Below are 22,529 nucleotides of genomic sequence, written 5' to 3'. Positions count from 1 at the left end.
TTTCAACGTGCATGCTCAGAGGATGTGACACAGTGTTCAGAGCATTCATTCACCAGTGTGTTACATTAGAACAACCTCTAACTATTGATGGAAAGCTAAAAAAACACAGAGGGGGAGAGATTTAGTCATGGAGAATGGACTCCAGTTCCACCGCAATGTAAACCTGAGCTGGGAACCAACAGGATTCAGAAAGCTCTGAATCCCATGACCTATGTGAATATAAATAACCATACCTTAAGAGTCAAATAATAACTCAAAAGGTGAAATAGCACCATTAAAAATTAAAAGAATGGCCTTTTATAGTAAGAAATTAACTTTGTCAGGTGGCTTTCTTAAATGGCTTTTGATCCATTACCCGTGGGTTTGCTCAGCACAAATGCATGCACAGCCCATTAACACGTTAGCTTTTACTTACTAAAGACAAGAAACAGCACAACATGTACTTCTTTTGGGAAATGGATTATTACAATTGCTCTTTATCTTAGGCTTCAGACTGACTCCAAATTTTACTTCAATTTCTCACCTGCAAATTCCACAAGGAAGCTGAAACTGTGACTGTTGTGATGATCACTGTGGGAATTTCAACTGGTATAGAAATTGTGGTTTAGCCTACCTATGGTTAGAGTTAATAAAGTTTTTTCAACACTGTTTTTCAAAATATTAAGGCTTCTTCAAAGTCAATTAAGTTGCTGATAGAATGGATTAACATACATAGATAAAACATTGGCCAGGTAGAACTTATAAATTTATATTTGTTTTCTATAGTTAGTTTCCTTTGTGCTTTCCTAAGCAACTCATCATTTGCAACATGATCCGAGATTCATTTTAGATTATGAATTATTAATACAGAGTTCTTTGTAGGGGAGGCCTCAGTGGTGCTAAAAGCACCCTTAAAACCAACCAAGCAAGCAAAAAAACCCCAAACACCACAAACACCCAAACAAAAAAAGACAACAAAAAACCCAACAAACCACCAACCAAAAAAACACCCAGTCTCAAAGTCTTCATCATTTAATAGACAGACTCAGGCCACTGTCCCATGATAGCTGATGACTGACAGAGTATTGCCTTTGTATGTGGAGTTTTTGGAGCTTCAGATGATACAAAAAAGTAATGACATCATGCAATGTACTGAATCCCTAGGAAAAAACTGTCCCAGTAGATTTTCCAGGCAACATGATCATGTTGTTGAAGAGATTGCATCTCTGTGACTTTGTACAATAATTGAGCCCAGCAACAAAAGAAACCCTTTGGAGAAACCTTTTCCCTTGGTGGGAAAAAAAAACCCAAACAAAAAACTGAATATTTTCTTAGATTTGTTCCTGACTCACTTTGCAGGGTAAACACTATCTCATGTCAGCACTGAAGCCCAGGTAACATGACTTGCTGCAGCAGAGTGAACCATCTCCTCTACTCTCATTCAGGCTCAGGAAACACAATGGCTGTGGCCACGCTGCCCACCCAGCACAGCATATGCTACAAGCACAGTGTAAATTCACCTTCCATGTGAGACTTGGGAACTCAACAACTGCATAGAAAATCATAAGGTCAAAATATTACACATTTGGATAAAGAGCTCCTTTTGTACCCTCACAGATTCATTTTTTACACCAAATGCTACATTTGTGCCCTTGCCAACAGGCAGCACAATTGCCAAAGTGAAGATTGTCCGATAAAAAAAGACACAGAGTTCCTAGATCTCTATTCATCATATTCTAGGAAGCTGCTCTAACTTACGTAATAAGAAAAAAGTAATAAAAAGGATGTTCAAGATATCTTTTCTCCACTTTTTCCCATTTCTTATCAAAGTGGGGAAAATGGCAGAGAAACCAGAATATTTTCAGATTGATGCATTTCTTTATTAACAAATGTCTTTATTTCTCAGCAGCTCAAATCTGAAAGGTCCTATTGTAATTATTTTTCTGGATACTGTTGTTTCTGCAATGATTGAATAAATATCTCAAGAAACTGTACCTTGTAATTGTTCATAGGTTTTCTTCTTTCTTTCCATTTAAAGTAATTGCAGTATGAAATTTAGAGCATTATATATAATTTTTTTAATGCCAGCAAGCTTGAAATGCTGAATATGAATCCTAGAAACATGGAATTCTAAATACTCACAACTAAATATTAGAGTTCAGAGAGCTATTGGAAAAAACAGAACGAACTAATATATTTTCCATATTATGCACCTGTGTGACCATTCTTTCTTATTCAAGAGAATGGAAAAGAATAGCATTCTTATCTGGCAAAGTTTTCAAAATACTAGACAGCTGTGTTAACATAACCAAGTTCCTACCTGGACTTCTTCTAGGCTTGGAAATATTTAATACTGGGCTCTGATTCTCAAGTGGAAAATGAAAAGTAATACAGATTTTTCCTGGATGGAGAAACCACAGTGGAAACTATGCAGTCTGCATTTGTGTACTTCCAGACCTGATACTTAAAAGAATTTATTTTCAAATAGTTTTAAAATACTTGGAATGCATAAAAGCAAATCAGAGTTATTTTACATGATGATTTTAAAAGGCAAAACCATATTGATAGCACCCTTCATTCTGAACTGCCACTTGTTTCTTGCTCCCACAAGAATGCCAGTTCACTAGCTAAGACTTCTAGAGAATTATCAAAGAACAACACTAAAATGATATAATTTTTGACTACAAGCCTTTCTAGCAGACAGGTGAGCACATGGCACTGGCAATGTCTTCTTGCATTAAGACAAGGATGTTATGTTTCAACTACACAGAGAACGGCTTACTTAACAATTGTACCACCCTGCATGGTGAGCCTGCAGCAGCAAGGGAACTCTCAGCAAGAAAGTTTGGGTAAGTTTTTCCTCCCTCGTTTCTAAAATTAAAGCGCTCTGTTTCTGGTTTGAGAGCATTGTTGCAGAGAACTGTGGCACTTGCAGAAACAGTTGACAGTTAGCAACAACTCAGGCTGACTTGAGCATTGTCTTCTGCAACTTCCATAATGTTGTTCTCTAGTTCTGTGGAAACAAAAAAGTTATAAAATCAATTTACAAGAAATTATACCATCTGATATTAAGGGTAATAGAAGCTGGATGCAGGCCCAGTCACTCCTGTAGGCTAAAACCTGGGCAGACAATGATATGAATATGCTTGCAGGTGTTTGAAACTGGCTCTAATGCTTGAAAAACCTCTCCAATCCTTTGGACTATAAACAAGGAAAATGCACACAAAAAGCAAAACTCCACATACTGATCAGATTTCCTGCCCCAATTTGGGCCCTGTACCCAGGAGTGTTCTCCAGCTCCTTCATCATGGACTGTTCAAAGGCCAAGGCAGCAACTCGGGAAAAAAATTCTTTGACATTTTCCCCTAGGAAACAAGACAGAAATTATGTGTTTTTATAAAGGCACATCAACAGATGATCAAGCATAACAAGCACATCTGTGAACAGCTCACTGCTCAATACTGGGACTGAACAGGCCTCTCCAACAATCTGTCTCCCATTCTGATCACTGCAGAAAGAATTTCTAATTTCCTTACTCTGGAATACTGTACCCTGTGCTGCACCTTTATTTTTAGCCAGCAACAGAGAGAATTGAGTTTGTGGTATAATCTTTTTCCATTGCAAACATTGAGTAGTAGTGCACATGTGTATTTATGTAACTATCTATGAATTAAACATGCTCAGATATTGCAAAGCAGCTTGATTAGTTCTTTCTGCAAACACGACAGTGAAAGCACACATACAAATGCTCAAATAAAATCAGCCATTAATAAGCCTGAAGTTTCTAATAGCAACAAAATGCAAGAACAACAACAAAAACCTGGCAATGGGGGATAATAGGTTCCTCCCACTTCAACATCAGACCTTGTGGTTATGCTATTTTTACATCCTTTGCAGTAATTTACCTGTTTTGGCTGAAACCGACCAGTATTCTGCCTGCATCTCCTTGGCAAAACAGATTGCATCCAGCTCTGTCATTTCACACACAGCATCTGACTGGGCAAATAAACACCACGGAACAACTTGAACATAAGAAGTGTGTCTGGGCTGGTAACAGCACAGAGGTACTGCCATAGCACCTACACTATGATGCTTCCAGTTTTCTCAGTGGCCTTTTTGACCTTGCCTAGACTTGGGCAATCAGACATGACTGAAAGAACATTCAAGTATATAGTACTGGTTTTAAATGGATGTCTCCACTCATTTCCCACAGCACTGAAACAAAACAACAGTTAACAAGTGACCCTTGTATCTAACACATTGCCTGGCAAAGAGCTATCAAGTACGAAGTCCAGTTACTGGTCTTCAAATTCTTGTCACCCCATCATTCTCAGCAGAAGAGTTGGGGACCAACCAGTAACAGAAGAAACAAGTTTGTTTTCAAAGCTTTAAAAATGAAGTATTGATAGCTACAGAAAGATAAACACAAGACTGAGAATTGTATGGAGTGACTGCATTCAGCTTATTCTTTTGAAAATTATGTGATATTCAACTAGGTAAGAAATCTCCCCTGTTCCTGAATAATGAATACACTATCCCTTAAAAACTAAAACAACAAAACCTTTAAGATTACTAGATATGTTTAAATATGCTTGAAAAATGTCATGTAAGAAATATTTCACTAACTACCCATTTTTTTCAGAAAGTCTTTTAAATTGGTTCCAAGTGTGCTGTTCAATTTATCTTTTAAAGTTTTTCACTCAAGGTCTTTATCTCAATGACATTGTGCACAACTTGTAAGAGAAATCACCTGAGGAACCAGGGAAAATCTGATTTCCTTATCTGCATTCAATTTACTTACCACCAAATCTTTTTTTGTTCCAACCAGAAAGATGAAGCTGGAATATGGCTCATTCTCCCTCAATGCATCTTCTAGCCACTGTCTGAAATACAAAAGAGAAATGACAGAATCAGTCAGAGGGAACGAGGAGTACAGGAGAAGGTGACAGATAAATAGGGTCACAAGAAAAGTGAGAGAAGAACTTATGTGAGAGTATCAAAAGCCTTTTTTTCTAGACGGAGAGAGTGGTAGCTATTCCAACTCCTTTGAATACACATCTTCCACTAAGGAAAAATCATACCCGTGGCAGAGTACAAATTCAACAATCATTTTAGCACCCAGGGAGGATATTTCTCAGTGTAAGGGAGAGGGCAAAGTTTGGTGCAAGATAAGGAATAAGAAAGCAAGAAGCAAATGACAAGATATGAACCACATAGCAGGTTAGATACAAATGGGAATAAAGAAGAGTGAAATAATCTATTCAGCATTATAAAACAGCTCCCTATGAAGGCTGTATGATTCTTGTCTCACAAGCTTTTATATTATTGTTACTCTGGCAATCAAGTTTCTCTTGAGTCATCCAACACAAATCAAGGAGGGAAGGGAGTGTGTGCATGTGTGGGAAATCAGGTTCACAGGCTTCAATTACTTTCAGCCAAGCAAAGACACTAATATATATATTATTTTACAAAGTCCTATGCAAATGAGCTAAGCACCATAGTACACATTCAAATAAGACAGAGTACAGGTTGTAAAGAAGTCTGTACTTGCATTACAGTCACAACCGCACATTAGAAATATATATGCTCTGAGCTGCGACAACAGTGTGGATCATTGATCCATGCAGGGTTTTGCAGCCTGCACTAAAACCAGAACAAGTTTACTAATAACGATTACCGTGTTGTTGTAACCAAATCATTACAAGGATCTGAACTAGTAAGTTTAGCTATATCTACATATAGTTGGAGTTTTTAATTTTCCATCCTCTTTTTGACAGTCTGTCTCCCATCAGAATCACAGAAACTAGAGAAAGAAAATTTTGGAATAACAGCGTACCTAAAAAATGAAAGGCTCATGAGAAATTATGCATGAGATGCATCTCATCAATTTTATCATTGACATTAGATCCCAGCCTGTTATTCTATTTGTAGCAAATGAAGTAAAAAAAAAAAAAAAAAAAAGAATGCTTTTAGGGTGCACTTCATCTCTTCCTGCATGTCTAGCTTTGGAAGAATCAAGCTTTTACTGAAGTGCCTCTCTCTCTGTACTGACTTTAAAAGAAGTCAAGTGTAACTAGTCCAAATTTATGCCCTCCAATTTCTTCAGGAAAATCCCACCCTATGTAATCCAAACTAGTGACTGTAATTTTTCATTTCTTAGCTCAATAGAAAATACAGTCATGATCCAGCAAGTTCTTAACACCTACATATGCAAGGCAATTAAACCTGTTGTAAAACCTTTAAAAGATAAGCCAAAATGCAGAAACTTACTTGGTGTGATCCAAAGTTTGGATATCAGCCAGATCAAACACTGTTATTATAACTGCAATAAAAGACAAGAACAGAAAAAAAAAGTAATTAAATTAGAAAGTGTATCAGAAGTCTCTCCAACCCATCTTGTTAAACAGAGAGAATGTTTACATATAAGGTGTAAGAACAGATTTAACATACAGGAGGTGGAGGATTATCCATTTTCTCATTCCTTTTCCAGCACCCAATAAGACCTAAGTCCTTAGTCTTCAACCTTGTATCTATAGTCTGCAGTCTATAGTGCTATTAACCCTTTCATTTTGGGACCACTAATTCCCACAGGATTGTCTCTTACCAAAGGAAAAGCCAGAAATATCCACTTCTAACTCCAGCATTAATCTGACCCAACCTCAAATTCTTTTCCTCCTAGGCACAAGTGCCACTTTTTATCGCTGCATCATCAGAACACTCAGAGCTTGCAGATGTGACAATACATCAAGTCATAAACTTCTTCATCCCTTCTTCCCTGCAATAATGGACAATCCGTTCCACCACAGTGTCTATAGGTACCCTCCTGAGGGGCATATATGGATATATGTTGCTGTACAAAATACAGCCTCCTGACATAGGCAAGATCAAATTAATATTGTTCTCACCCTCTGCTCCTCGGTAGTAAGCAGATGCAATGCACTTGAACTTCTCCTGACCTGCTGTGTCCCATCTGTGCAACAGGGAGAAAAAGAAATTTCAGGTTAATGAAACCCAGGGCAACCTGAGTAAACACGCTAATGAATCAGCAGACTGGTACAAGGCAGAGAAGAATGTGATACCAGAGAAGTGTCACCATCTGGAACATGTTATTCATTAACTACTGATAGAAAAACAGTAAAGCTCTATTATTCAATGAAGACATGCGAACTCCATTTTTACCTTTTTTAAAAAAATACTAATAATTTTGGAGACAATTCAAATATTTGTATTCTGCATGGTAATATCATTTTCTTAAAACATTTTTTCTTTCATCAATGTAATTTGCATGCATTTCTAGGACAATCTAATTTTGTCAATTTTCTCTGCTAATACTAGCTAAGTCATGTATTAGCCCATGTTAGAATCTTGCAACTGCTAGATAAGATATCTGTCCCTACACTACAAATCAGAGAACAACAGCTCGGTCTACCAGGTACTAATGACACCATGAAATAAAATCAAGGATGTCCTTCTTATTAATGAATACGATATGCAGTGCCCTCAGCTACTGCCAGCACTACAGAGGTTTGGGTTCTGTCGAAGCCTTGTACTGCCAGTCATGGATACTTGCAAATATATCTGGTATGGAAATCTCTCAGCAAGAGGGGGCACTAGTGCTTATCATATGGAAATGTTCTACCCAGCTTCTGAAGATTTTGCAGAAAATGCAACCTGACCCTATTGCTTCAGTTTGACTCAAGTTCCAAAAGGATAGCACCTGGCAGAATTTCCCAAACACAACTGCAGTGAAATCAGTGGGAAATGGATTTCTAAATATTTTTCAATAAATATCACAAGCCATCTATTTACATCAGTGAAAAGGTTTTTAAGATTCATACACTAAAACACCTCATGCAAAGCATCTTATTTCTACTCTGGGTCACACTACAGATGATTCAATAATGCCCTCTACAGAACAATGTTTCTGGCTACCAGAAACATAAAGGGACACCATTCTGCAGACCCAAAGAGGTGGGAGAAGGGCAGGATTCCCACTAGTCTGACAAACAAAGTTGAAAATCAAAGATATTAGGTTCATATTCAAATAAAACCACTCCAGCCTTTCTACGATTTAGGGATAATTAATTAGTTACTAATTAAGAGATGTTGAAATCACTGGACAGCTTAACATTAATTACAATGACTGCAGGAATAAAACTCCTAGTAAAGCCAAGTTCAGTGCTCATTGTGCCTACTAAACCCGAATCACAGACTGGGGTTACACTAGCACTAGACAAAGCTGTGGGAAAAGCTTCCACTTCTCTTTCATGAACTTCAAGTAAAAAAGATAGAATTCCACTGAAATAGTGCAAGACATCCAAGACACGTTTTCATTGACAAGCTTGTAATATTTTTTAGGGATGAGAAATCCCAGAGTAAAATTTCTACTAAAACTGCAAGTCCAGAGACAGAATCTTTTCTTCAGATCACATTATTCTTTGTGCAATTGTATTATACTTTTAAAATCTTTATTCCACTACAGCCTGCAGCAATTCAAGCTCTGCTGAGACTGTACTCTGTGCAGTGCTTAACCATGCTCTTTCAACTCACATCTGGAGGTTATATGGCATTCCAATTATCTCAAAACGTTCAATTTCAAAATCTACTCCAATGGTCGCCTTGTAGTCTCGGTCAAAATTATCTTTACAAAATCTGCAATTAAAAAAAGGGAATGAAATACTAGTAAGACACAATTACAAATAATTGCAAAACTAACACTGTCTAGGGTAAATTATGACGAAAAGAATAAACTAACTGTGGATTTGATATATAATGAAGAAGTAGACATAAAAACATCATGACACTAATTAAAAGGAGATACTATTTAACAAACTAGAAAGCACATATATCTAGTAAGCTCTCAGGATAGTATGAGACTCAGTAAAACATCTTTGGGCTCTCAAGGGAGATACAGTATTTTTCAGTTTTAGTTACAGGGGAATATATTTTGGGTCATAAATAATGAGCCAAATGAAATCAAGACTCAGACACCGGAATTTTTTTCCAATTGTTTAGCCTTTAGACTGGACTCCTTAAGAAAACACTGTATCATATTTTACTGGATACAAACACTTCAGAATATAACATACTGATTGAAGTGCTAGAGCACAACTTTCTGTGTTGATGTATCAAGCCTGTCTCATACTCCTGACTTCGTTCTGTCTTCATTTAATAACAAAACCATGAAGTACTGGTTCAGGTTCAAACCAGAACCATGAAGTGCTGCTCTAAAGCTGGAAATGGAAACGTTATAACATTTATTTGAGAAACAGGAGAATCAAACCATCAGCTAAGATATACTGTACCTGTTGATAAGACTGGTTTTCCCAACATACAGGTCTCCTACCACAACCACTTTGGACACTTTCACCCTGTTATAAATATTTGAAAATGTTATATACTTTTAGTAGTAATTTCAACAGTCTCTTTCTAAAAATTCTGATTTGGATCTTTAAATTGCAAGTGAGAAGCACATGTACCTGTGACTTCAGTTTACCTACCTGCCTCTGCGCTGCACGATCAGAGTCTTAAATTGCGAGAAAGAAAGCCACCAAAAAAACCAAACCCTTCTGGAGCAGAAATAGTCCATTTCTTACTCTGTTTATTTTTTCTTTCTTAATTTCAATTCAGTGGGGCAAATTTTATTCTATTAAAACTGCTTTGACTACAAGTATATACATTTGGCAGGTTACACATAAAACCATCTACATCCTTTGCATTCCAATTTATCCCACAGTTCTCATTGACTTTAATAGTACAAATGAAGTCCCAAGGGCAGAAATAAGAAATTGCTGATAATAAAATAACCCACTGCAGAATGTGTCTCTGGGAAAAACAACCCACAGGGTTAGAGCCAATACATTTTCTGACTATCTGGAATAATATTAATCTGAACCCGGCTTCATGCAAATAATCCTCTTTGCTCTAGGTCCTCCCACAGGATACAGCGGATGGGCTTTAGGTGACTCAACCTGCATTCTTAAAATTGAAACTGTATCTCTTTTAGGACATACCAGTGGATAAGTGAATTTAAATTTATTTGTTAACCTAACTTGGATTGACATCTCCTGTGCACATGCTATAGAAATGGCTTAAGATGTTTAATGTTCTTTTCTATCAAAGAAGGGTTTTTAAACAAAGGAGTTAATCTTCTATTGAATACTATTTCTGGTTACATCAACTTCCATGTGATGCTGATTCCAAGTTATCTATTCTAAATAGTTGAAAAATTGACTAGTAAACTGCATGACTAATATTTAAAGAACAAAACAAAACAAAAAAACCCCACCAGTTTTATGTGCCAGTCAACATTAACTGGGTGACCACAGGCCCCTATGCTCCTGATTAACTGTTACTGAGAAAATACTGAATAAAATCAATGACCTTAAGGGAAAAGCCAAAAAGTAAGTGATGGTTTAGAGCTGTGTGTTCCATTAATTTGTATTGGGGAAAAAACTCCCTAGATTAGACCATTTAACACAATGATGGACTATTGGGAGAGTATTAAATGCAGCCATTAGCTACTGAATTTATCAGACTACCTTTCCAAATGACAAAGAAATATTTTATTACTTGGGATAATTGAAAAGGAAGATAATGGTTATTCCTGTCAAGCTTTACCAGTACTGTACAAGACACTCTGGCTGGCCCTCCTATCCCCATTCCACCAAAAAAATGACCTAAATGACCAAATAATAATCATATCTAGAAAGCAGTGACAGAAAAGTAGTTTAATTCAATTCACAAAGACAAAATATTAGCTTTTTAGTTATACTCTGTTACCAGAATAAATTACTTAAAGAGTTGGTTTACTATGGAAATAAAAAAATACTACTAATAAAAATCCCAAACAAATACATCTTAGTAATGGAAGGAAAAAATACCTCAATTCAATAAAGTATGTCTTACTTGGAAAATTGTCCAGACACTTGTAACAAATTTATATGAAACTAAGATAGTGACTGTGTTTCTAAAAAAGGAATAAAGTCACTGATGTCTCTCAGGGTGACATATTTTGGCTTTAAAAGTGGGTTTTTTTAGCAAGACTCCCTAGTGAAATGAATAAAAAGTTGCATTTAAAGATGGATATCATGACAAGTCTCATGTCAGCAACTCTAGAGCTGGAAGAATAGTGAGCTAATTGTCAGTATTCATAGGAGCTCCGCTTTATGGAAGATCCTTCGTAGTGAAACCAGAAGCATTTATCACTAAAATGTACAGCTATTTATTTTAACTGAATAGTGATGATTTCTAACACAGTTTAGCTTTCTTGCCTTGCTTCAGAGATTAAATCAGTAATAGAAACAGTTCTGGGGGAGAGATAAAGTGGGGGGGAAAAACAACTCCAAGATTATTAGTAGAGCATAAACCAGCTTATTTTGATTTTTAAATGCTATATATTTACCAGAATTTTGCTCCAGTTTTAAGGAACTATTTAAGAGAACTTCTTAGAATGTATACTTCAAAAAGACTACAACTAGATTCTTAGATGTTTCGAGAAGGTTAGAACTGCTGCCTTTATATCCCTCCAAAGCCTTTATTAACTGCTCCTTTGGAACACTTACAGAGAACAGTGCAAGGCTGATCTGTTAGATCTTTTGAACTAAGTGTTTACTTAAAGGGTGCTAAACATCTTTTTCTTGCTAAACTACTACACGATTTTTTCAATGCTATCTATACCAGCAGACGAAGAGGCACTTGACTCATTTACTGTGGAACTGCCACATGCAGGGGCTTAGCTGCCTCGAAACATACTGGAGTGAGGAACACGAGGAATAGGGGGTGGGGGGGGGGAAGCCTATGAAGAAAGGAGGCTGTAAAGAGCTTAAAATACTTTCCTCCTTGCATACCTGGGTTACTACAAACTTACCCAGCCGTTCCAGTGCTCTGCTGACAAGCACTCCTAACCTGTGCATAGAAGTGCTCTTTAAACTGCAGACAGGCCTCAGGCGTGTACCACTGAAAAGAGAGAACAGCTGCTGGGACAAACTGGGTGATAGCTACTTGGCAAGAAGTCAAACAGGCAAGGAAAAACAGATAAAATGATTATTCAAAGGGTTTGCCAAGAACAGGGTTACCCCGGCATAAGAAAAGCAGTACATTGGGTTAGAAGGCAGTAAGGTTTCCCCACAGTTGTGTTTGTAAAAGCCCCTTGGGACACCATCCTTTGAGCTCCATTCTGAGTGTCAGTGTCCCAGCACTGCCTAAGCGCCCATGGCCAAATCCATTTGCTCAGCATTCTGTACAACAGTAAGTGCCTTCAATTATCCCAATGATCAAAGACACACAAGACAAACACAGATGGGAGCATACCACCAGCAAGTCATTATCACTATGAAGTTTTTTCAGTCTTTTTAAAGTGTGAAGCACTGTTTTTATTACTAGTCCTTTAAGTAGGAATTAGTTAAAAATGAGGAAAATATATTTTACCTTGCATTTGCTTAAATACCTGTAGTATTCTTCATGAGAAAGCAAAATACATGGCTGAGATCAAGAATGGAAAAAAATGTTAACTCCCTTACAAGGATCTTTTGAACAACTGAAAAAAACGAAGTGGTAATTCCTTGCCCTTCCCTGTCCTTAACTGTTCTCTTACACTTCAAATACAAGTCTTTGGAGACATCAAAGGTATTTTGTGTGTGTTTTTCTACAGTGCCTACTAGATTTGATCTACTTTATGACTAAAGTTCTTATACAAACAGAAAATTAAAATTGCCTCAAATTCTTCAACCAAAGCCTCCTAATTAGATTTTTTTGCAAACTTAATGTCAGCTGTGGTTCCTCTTTGCCCTCGGTGTTGGAGCTCTTTAAGCATGTAATTATTACTGTTTTGCTGAAAAAACAAGATAAATGTTTTAAGATGACACTTCCGTAACAAGAGTCACTTTTTGTAAAGGTTAAAAAGAAGAATGAAGATTATTATTATTAAAGAAATCAGCATCGAACGGGAATATAAGATCACATTAAACTTTGAAAGAATCTTAAATAATTCGTAATTTTAACAGAAGACAACAAGTGTACATTAAATTAAATTAAATTAAAATACCATATTAGCACAATGGAAAGATAGGTCAGTGTGGAAAGGGCTTCATGTGATCAGAGGGATAAAAAATGCTTACCTTGGGAAACTGGGAGATTATTCTTTCTCTACTCAGTGGAGGAACCAAATGCATTAGGCTGGACTTCATCCTCCAAATTCAGTTAAATTCTACAAGTATGTAAAGAGAAATACAATATTCAGGAATTACCTCAATACAGGGACCACATGATAGAAACTAACCAAGTTCTTCCAGACTTGCCATCTTTTTTTCTTTTTTCTTTTCGGTAAAATTGGCAGTTCTTCAACTCAGTTTGCATGCAAGGAAACCTGATTCTCATGTAGAAAGGACCACCTCAGTGTGCATAGCTGTAGTAGCAAACAGTGGCCTTCTGAAACTACAAGGCACCAACTCTTAATTCCCTGGGAGGGTGGAGAATTGTTCACTTAATTCAACCTAATTGCTTGCCCTCAAAGGATTTTGCAGTGTTTAATTTAAAAATCTTGCTCATCATTGTTTCAAATGCCTCTGCACTAAGCACATTAACTAATGTTAGAGGATCCCAGATTTCATGTGGTCAGAAGAAGAAAGAAGGAGAAATGAAGCTGCCACATTTCTGGGCACAACATCAAACTTTCATCCAAGATCAGCTCAGAAAGAATGAAATCCATCTGACATGGAAAAAGAAAAATGTTCACATGAAAATCACAAATGCATTTAGATGTCTCACCTGAGACATATCAATTTGGTTATGTAATGAAACCTTGTGAGTTGCTGGGGGAGGAGACCCTTATTAGGGTACCGATTTCTTACTGGTGTTCCAAAGAACGTTTCTAATGAGAGCATTTTCATCATGTAGCAAAGTGTAAGGAAGGACTCACCGAGCAGCAGCTGATGCAGCAGGATTCCAGCCGCACAAACAGCTCAGCCCCTGCTACGTGGCCATAGCAACAGGTTTGCAACAATTCCCTTCCTCCCCTTCTTCCACAGACCAGGAAGGCAGAGTTGGAGTAATTTAACTATACATAAAGCCGTAGTTTTGAAACAACAAACTCATTTTAGTGGTCATACAGATTCCTTTGATCAGAAACTGCTCCTCAATAAACCAAATGGTCCCTAATTCTGGATAAGGAAACAGCCAAATTTTTTCAAAGATCATTGTATATATGGATACAAAGAGCAGGATTAACCCGGCAGAAAAGGAACTAATGGAGTGGGGAACTGTTACAGTGCTAATATTAAGCATAGCAGCAATTATAAAGAAACTCTCTAGGGATTTTTTCAGCATTTCAACTTGATTTCATCTCAGCTTTAAAGTCAGGATGCGCATGTCACTAATGAGACATTCTGAATTATATAAATGTCTTTCTACTCATTAATAATCTTGCTTTCTAATATACAGAACACCAAAGACAAGGAATTAGAAATTACACAGCTCTTTTGCATTATCTGAGTATTGTCAATCAACTCATTAATTTAGACAGCATTTAGTATGCCAGACTGCAATTTAGGATGCTAAGGGATTTTGCTATGTATTTTATTAGGATTTAAATTTCCAACTTTCAGGAGAAAGCAAAGCTCTCCCATTCTAACAGTCATCTTTTGATAAAGCTGGAACAGGCTTTGAACCAGGAGACAAGCCTCTCCCACTTCTGCAGCAGACTAAAAAGGTTAGAAAGGGCACATCAATGCAGCCCAGTAGTTTTAAACAGTGAGCAAGTACAGAAGAAAAAACCCTACACTTGTGTTTTACAAGCACACACAAAGAACAACGCTTAACAAAATTGCTAATCCACTACTTAGAATTAATGTTTTATTCTCTTCCATGAAGAATTGCTTTTAAATTGCTTTAGGCACAAATATGATCTCAACCATACCCAAACAGCCACTTCCCCACAAAGAATCCAGATTTGTAGCTGATGTGTTATTCACCAAAGAAGGTGACATTACAGTATTTATCTATTACCATATGGATAGTTCAACTTATGCTACTTTTGACTATATAGAAGTCGAGAGATCTAGATCCTTGTCCTTCTGACCTTTTGGCAAGCTTGAATGATTTTATGGCAATATTAATGTCTTAATTAATGTCAGAACTATTAGTATAGTTCTGAAAACAAAAACTCCATGAGTTGGTAAGAGTTTCAAACACTAACTTGCTTTCTGCATTTTCTAGTTCTAGTTCAACACCTCCTAAGCATCATAATCACCTGTCATGTGTACACAGATTGACTCATTGCTCCTCTCCTAGAGCTCTTTCACAAATGAAGCTACAAAAAACCCAGTTCAACAATCTCGGTGAATACAAAGTACAGGAGGGACCAAGGCAACCACACAGAAATATTTCAAAATTGAGAGGCCATCTTCACTTATACTTAGTGTATTTAATCTAAATCTCACACACACATAAGCATATCCCAACTTACCAAATCAACAGATAAGACACCCCACTACAGGAGAAAAATTTAAGAAATCAAAAACTGCTAAAAATACTGAGAATGATCCTTATTTTCTCTTCTTAAAGAGCTGAAAGGGGATTCAGTCACCAGGGAGGGCTGGGAACACAGTGTCTCCATGGCATCACAACGCTCTTATCTCAACATTGCAAGAACAGTAGCACAAGCAGCTTCTGTGGATAGACAAAGGATGTGAGGAAGGCATTCAGAAGGCATACATGAAATAAGTTAACACCATGACCACTAGCAAAATCAGTATTCCAAGCTACAGTGAAGGAGAAGACAGAACAACTCACACCAAAAACAGAGTTAGCACTGAGGGACGAGTCTCTGATTTTGTCCTGCTCCTTCGGAGAGGAAGTTCATGTTCTTCCTATGGAAATCAGGTAAACTTTTACAAGTACACAGTTAGCGGAAGTCTAATCTAATTCAGGGAAATCACCTCTACTTTAAATAATCTGCTCTAAAATGTTGCAGAAAAATTAATCCCTTCCAGAAAATACTTTTTAAAGTAGTAATTTTTCTTTTATGGATTTTGAAGATCAACAAACCAGAACCTATTCCTGTGATGCATTTTAATCCGGCTGATCAGAATTACTTTGGATTTGTAAAATCCTGTTTAAGAACTTTGATTATTACAATTGTTACTCAGACATAATGAAAAACATCCCAACGGCTTCACTATTTGCACTTCCTTTCATAGCACAAGCTGTTCAGAGCTTTTTCGTGATGCCAGATCACATCTGACAACCCAGAACACCCTTAAATTGTGCCACATTGCAATGATCCGTTCTTCCCGTGTACCTTCCTGTGAAGGGTTGTGTGAAACTAAGTAATAATGGGAACCCTTACTACAGATTCTGGCTGTTCATAGTGACACTCTGGAGAAGATTAGGAAAGAAAACCTAGAGACCAAAACTACTGCGCTCCCTTCAGCTCTTGTACCCCAAGGCTGCTCGCCGGTACTCGCCTGCTGTATTTCTGCCCTTAACTCGACCACCATTTTGTTCACTCTGAATTCTTCTCAATTTTGTTCAACTAAAATTACTTTGAAAACAAGGGGCGAGGAGAGAGACTCCACACTTTAGCAGGGAAGCGAGGCAGAAAGGCTGCCACGCCGGGACTTCACGGCGGCATCCTTCTCGCCTCACGGGTCCCCTCAGCGGCCGCGCCTCAGCCCCCGCCCGCGCCCAACTACGCCATTGAGCTCACTGCCTCAGCGCGGGCACCGTCAGACGCGGCGCTCACGCCGGTGACGCAGGCCGGAGCCGCGGCTCGGCTGCGTTAGTCGCTATTCACGAAGAGGCGCGTACGCAAGAAACGGGCGCTGTGGCAACCAGGGCACGCGCGAGCTGAGGGCCGGCCAGCCCGGGGCTTGGTAATGGCACACGGCGCCTTCGATTATTTAGTCTATTTCGTTCGCTGTGAAGGGAGAAGTGGAGTTGTTTAGAGGCTGTTTTGTTTTTGTTGTTAGCAGTTTTCAATATTGGAGGCCGTAGTGTTCAGTCAGCTGAGCCGCTTTCCGTGCTGAGGGAAGGGCGGGGCGGGGGGTGGTTGGAGAGCAGCCCTCACGTATTCTATCAAACGTTACCGAATTCTGAGGGCAGATTTTAACCAGATCCCTTTAAAAAATGGTTTTTTCTTGGGGGGGTGGGGGGGGAAGGTATTTTGTTTCCTTTGCTTTAATTTTATTATTTTGAGCCCACTCCTATTATGGGCATTGGGCTGCTTCACTTGAACCTTTTAAAAAGTATTCCCTCCTTGCAATTTTAAGATCTCTCTCTCTCTCTCTGTTTCCTTTTCAGTGCTCAGTGACAATTAAACCAGATTAAGACAATTCAGATGAACACACAGTGTTGCTGATGATCACGCACAATTCCAGCCTCTTTCACAGCTTCCTGACAGTGTATGTTTGCTAAAAGAGCTCCTTGGGGACACAGAGCACTGTTTAAAGTCAGTAGGCGTCTTTATGGTACATTATCTGTCCAGTCACCAAGTACAGCCATTTTGGAGTATTTTTAGGGATAGGGAGAATCCTTCTGAGGAAAATTTGTGATGGCACAACCTCGTATCTCAGCCTACCTCCCCCCTGATATAGACCCCACAAAAGCTCCTCTGGCATTTGGGAGGAGGGCCCTTCCTAAACTGAATGAGGAGCTGCAGTCTCCCGAGCTGCTGACGCAGCAGCGGGCACTGATGGCACTCTGCGATCTAGTCCACGATCCAGAAAAAGTCTACCAGGCAATAGCATTAGGTAAGTTATCTCGCAAGCTCTGACACAGTGGGGCAGGCTTTGAGGGGAACCCCACTTTACTTTCTTCCATTATTTTCCTTACAATATCTTTGATGACTCAAGATGCCCAGGAAAAATTTTCTGTTTGTTTTATCTTAGAAAGGTAAAGAATATTATAGTACCATATGTATGACAGTTATTTTAAGAATTATTGTCACTTTAGCATTTATCAATGGCTCACTATATGTTTTATCAACCCCTAAATACAAAAATAGTGCAGAATCTTTCTTTCCATGGAATCATAGAATTGTTAAGGTTGGGAAAGACCTCTAAGATAATCCAGTTCAACTGTTAACTCTGCCCTGCCATGATCACCACTAAACCATATCCCCAGACTTTGTTCTGATTTTAGCTAATTCCTAACATAGGCTAATAAAAACCCCCCCACGTAATTAGTTCAAAATTAGAACCCCATCACCATCATCACTCACTTGCCTGGAACTTAATGAGAAATTTAAAAAGAAAGGAATATAACCAGATTTATCATACTCATCAGGACTACATCTAGCCACCACTATTTTCAAAAGCCTGCAAGAATCCTGAGTTTCGTCTCAGGTGGGGGGGTGGGGGGGACCCAACCAGAAGCTTATTTATGCAATTTTTAGCAGTCTGTGGTGAATCTACATAGCTCATTATGTAACACTGAAAAAATCCTTGTTTGCTACTGCTTTTTTCTCCATTTACTTCTTTTGTATTCTTTTCCTCTCCTAAAAGAGAATAATCATGTTCAAAATTTAAAAAGTTAATGTTTTATGAACAGTTTGATTGCCAAAGCAATGTGAGGTTGTTGTTTTTCTGGTGGTGTTAGGTTTTTTGGCTTTGGTCAGTGCCATATGTACATACACAGTCATTAATGGTTCACCACATTTATTTCTGTTCAAAAAAACCAAGTGTCAATCCTGAAAAAACACGCTTTTCTAAAGACATCAATAGCTCTACTGACTTATTTTTAGAGTTATGTCACTTTATATTTGCAGGATTAGGATTTAACTTGATAAGGAGTCAGGAGCTTGTTTGTAGCATGGCATTTTTGGCAGTAGGCCTTGAAATTTGAAAGTTTCTTCCTTACTTGAGATATGACAATGAGAATTTCACTGTCAGGACAGGCTGAAAATTTTGAGGCCCTTCAAATTGTGAGATAAATGATGAATATTGCTATTTCAAATTAATGCTGAAGGTAAGAAGCGTCAAAATGAACTCTGATGTCTTATAGGATTCTTCGATAACCTGAAGACTTTGCTGGTACATCATGACCAAACTGTCCGCCAAAAAACAACAGAAGTTCTCTCTATAATGGCTTTGCATAGTATTGGCAGGTAGGTGCAATTCCAAAGTTTACTGAATGGTGTGGGAAGTGACGTTTCAGTGAGAAATAAGAACAGAATTCCTAAGTTTTGTCAGACAGATGCTGCATGAAGAAGAGCAGTTAAGATTAAATATCTTAGATATGTACAAGTTTTATTATGTTGTGTTAAATCTGTCCTCCATTGTTGTTTTTAGGCAAGGGCTAATACAAAGTGGAGTCATTTCTGCCCTCACTGGGCTCCTGGATGATCCAGTAGATATCTGTCGGAAGAACATCCATCAGATTTTTGACACGATGGCAAAATTACCTGAAGGTATGAGGTTTTAAGCAGTTAAGTATTCAAGTAGACAACGCAGAGAGGAACTCAGGTAAATTCACCTGTGCTCCAGATTTAATTTATTCCGTTTCCCTTGAAACTCATATTTAAATGTCTATTTTTGCTTATCTTAGTTTTCCTTAGTAAACTTTCTTAAGCCCTGTGCAAATTAAAACTACCTACTCAAGATACAGATTCTGTGGGCTGCATGCTTGAATTGGTATTTCAGAATCTTGCATCAAAATTTCACTTTGTCCCTTCTGTTCAAGGTGTGGATCAGCTGTTCATCACAGAGCACTAGTTTCATAAGTGTTCCAATCTGAACATTAGTTTTAAACTTCTCTTCCAGTTGATCAAAAGTTATAATTTTAAAATTAAAGTTTCGGTGCAAATTATCAGTTAAAAAACCATACTCTTTAAATTCATAGCAAAGTATATTGTCTGAGAAATTCAGTTTCATTACTGATGCTTAAAAAGAATTAAATGAATGTTTAAAGCCTTGCTAACTGTACATAAATTCTAAAAAATCTAAAGAAGTATTTTTACATGCATGCAGTCCTTTTTAAAATCCTAAATAATTCCATTCATATGAGGGGTGTTACTATGTTGGGCTAAACAACTTTGTGAACATCGGTATAGAAAAAAAGATTTTTTGAAAAGTCTGTAAAAGCAGCTCTAAGTAATTACTCTTGGAAAAGGTGTTTTTTTGAGTCATGTATTCTGTTTATTTAGATAAAAATATAATGTATATATAAAAATATACATGCCTGTATTTAAGGGTTGGAAGATAAATCCTGGAGCAGAATTGTGTCACTGTAGAATGGACTCACATACAGAGAGCTACTTCAAAGAAAAACGAAAAGGTGCAAAACTTTCTGCCATGAGACAATTTGGGGAATTATCAGAAATAACCACAAATATTTTCCAATAAATTGTAAGAGTCACAAGGCCTGACATAATTCATTTGACATATTACAGATACAGAATTAGTCTCTGCTTGGTAATTCAGCCTTTTTCAGCTAGCCAAGAAAGAGTCTTTCTCTTTGCATTCACTTCTACACCTCACATCCAGATAATGAGATAGGATGTACCTCGTATCAGCTGGAGGAGGTCAGCAACTAATGCACCACTCCACTGCTCAATTTCTGCTGTTCTCTAGAGTTGAGGTAATTTGCAAGGCAAATAAAGCAATGTGTTCTGTGCTAGACAAAAATGTCTAGCATTGGCATGATGTGTAGCTGTTTTAACTGGGAAGTGGTCAGTGACTCCAGCTAGCTCTACGCCAGGCCACCTGGTCTCTCTCCAAATAGGAGTAATTTAGGAAAATGTGGTTATTTTAAGCAAATCCACTTACAGAGTATTTTCAATTCCTAAATTTAAGGATGTGTACCAGTATCTTCCAGGAACAGTAGGATAGTTAAAAACCAGAAGGTGGGAGAATGCACAAAGACTGGAAGAACACCAAGGAGTAACATTTCCAGAAGAAACTACAACTTAGTGAAAAGAATTAATGGGCAGAAAAAAGACAAAAATAGATAGATATATGTGTTCAGTAGAGGATGGAAGAGGGAGAAGGGCCAGCAGGAGGAGGAAATTAAAAACATTAAAGAAATTATTAGCAAAACTTTCTGTCTTTGTAAAAACAGTTAGTTTGCATACATAATACTTGACAATGTTAGTGAAAAGGTGTTATGCAAGGATAAATGACCTCAGCAATAGCAACTGCAAAAATAGTTCTAGGAAAAAATATCTTTCATTATGATGTGGTTAACACTGGAAAGGTTTAATAATTCTTACCCATTACATATCCTGTCATTTATGGGTACTTAATCCTTTTCAACAAAGATTGAGGTGGAATGGATGGAGCAATGGATTTTTAAGCTTGCCAGAACCTCTATTTGGGAAGAGCCCAAGAGATAATATTTCTCCTACATTGCTGACTCTCAGTGTCTCCACTCTCACCCTCGAAAAATCATAACCAATTGAATATGTGGATAAGGACTCTTTAAGGATACCTTTTTCCCTTCAAAACTTGTTTTTCTGTATGGAGTGCAAATGCTGAAAGGACAGATGGCATTCTTACTGCAGCAGATGGGACATCTCTTCTGTGAATGTCATTGTTGCCCAGGTGAAGAGAAATCCCAGCTGTATTAATGCAGCTCTTACAGGTGGCAGTGCACTGCATCACTGATAAACCTGAGAACTGAGAAAATAGATGCAAATTTAATTGCATGATTTATCCAGGTGGATGACTAAGAGTCAAGGGATTTAATTTCAACACCTGTCTTCAGCCAACAGACTTTTTAGTTTTAACTTTGCTATGCCTCAGTTTTCTTATACATCAGAATTTATACAGAACACTGTATAAAACAGAATTTATTTTAACATCTTGAGTTCTTCAGAGAGAAAACAGAGTAACCATGAATTACTCAGAATACTAAGATCAAAAAATCACAGGAATTAAATTATTAGAGCGTTAATAACAAGAAATTGCTATTCAGTTAACATGATTATGTGACTTGATTATTTGAACTTAATTATTTACTTCTTTGTTCCTCCATATGCCTCTGATTTTAAGTCAAGTAGGAGCACAGGTGGTGCTTCACTTTCTTTTCCCCTTCCCAAGATAGCTTTCACTCAATGAGGAATGGAACTGGCTGCTTTCCTTTAGAAATCCCCTTGGGCCTTTGTTAAAATATCCTGAGTTCTCCACTTCATCGTCTCTAATACTTCTGGTAGAAAGACCTTCTTAGTTGAATAAAGATTTGGTTTTTAATATAAAGTGTCTGTTACCCTCCTGATAATTGACTACACTTTTGATTTTATCCAGCTTTCTTACCTCGAAGCTATGCTGTAATGAATGCTGGTGTTTTCTTGTCACTTCTTTCACTAATCTGAAATGGCCACAGTCCGGTGAAAGAAAGAGGTGAAGGAGGCACAGCATTTAATAGACCATTCGTTGGAAAAGGGAACCCTGACTCACTTTCCACCTTTTCCACAGTTCAACTGGCTAATAATTGGATATTACATGGAAAAAACAAATTAGACTGGAAATACTGCACAATTTCCCAGGTAAATGATAGCAATTTAATAGTAAACAAAGTTTAGAGGAACCTGTACTAGCAATTACTGTGGATAGATT

At 37.6% G+C, this 22,529-nt stretch overlaps 2 protein-coding genes across 5 annotated transcripts in view; one reads left to right on the top strand and one right to left on the bottom strand.

Annotated features, from left to right (window-relative positions):
• Positions 1-392: 392 nt before the first annotated feature.
• Positions 393-16,706, bottom strand: RAB36 (RAB36, member RAS oncogene family). Of its 4 annotated transcripts, XM_048322409.1 has the most exons (14): positions 16,521-16,706; positions 15,769-15,845; positions 15,443-15,645; positions 13,898-14,035; positions 13,098-13,186; positions 11,849-11,937; positions 9,285-9,350; positions 8,530-8,631; positions 6,885-6,949; positions 6,250-6,301; positions 4,781-4,862; positions 3,885-3,975; positions 3,225-3,344; positions 393-2,992 (listed from the first exon to the last, which is right to left on the bottom strand). In XM_048322409.1, the coding sequence occupies exons 5-14, from the start codon at positions 13,164-13,166 to the stop codon at positions 2,928-2,930; spliced, it is 801 nt and encodes a 266-aa protein (XP_048178366.1). In that variant the 5' UTR covers positions 13,167-13,186; positions 13,898-14,035; positions 15,443-15,645; positions 15,769-15,845; positions 16,521-16,706; the 3' UTR covers positions 393-2,927. The 4 variants fall into 4 exon arrangements, with proteins under 4 accessions (XP_048178366.1, XP_048178367.1, XP_048178368.1 ...); XM_048322410.1 differs by lacking the exon at positions 13,898-14,035; XM_048322411.1 differs by lacking the exons at positions 13,898-14,035; positions 15,443-15,645 and having other exon boundaries at positions 15,771-15,845.
• The window catches only part of RSPH14 (radial spoke head 14 homolog), a 76,592-nt gene continuing 70,761 nt past the window's right edge, over positions 16,699-22,529 (top strand). The window contains exons 1-4 of the mRNA XM_048322408.1: positions 16,699-16,850; positions 17,278-17,726; positions 18,979-19,081; positions 19,266-19,384. Of these exons, the coding sequence (XP_048178365.1) occupies positions 17,528-17,726; positions 18,979-19,081; positions 19,266-19,384 (421 nt within the window). The 5' untranslated portion in view covers positions 16,699-16,850; positions 17,278-17,527. The remainder of the gene's footprint in view (positions 16,851-17,277; positions 17,727-18,978; positions 19,082-19,265; positions 19,385-22,529) is intronic.

The sequence above is a fragment of the Corvus hawaiiensis genome, chromosome 18 (genome assembly GCF_020740725.1).
Source record: "Corvus hawaiiensis isolate bCorHaw1 chromosome 18, bCorHaw1.pri.cur, whole genome shotgun sequence".
Taxonomy (NCBI): Eukaryota; Metazoa; Chordata; class Aves; order Passeriformes; family Corvidae; genus Corvus; species Corvus hawaiiensis.
Note: the sequence above shows the minus strand (reverse complement) of the source record. Positions and strands in the feature narration are given on the sequence as shown.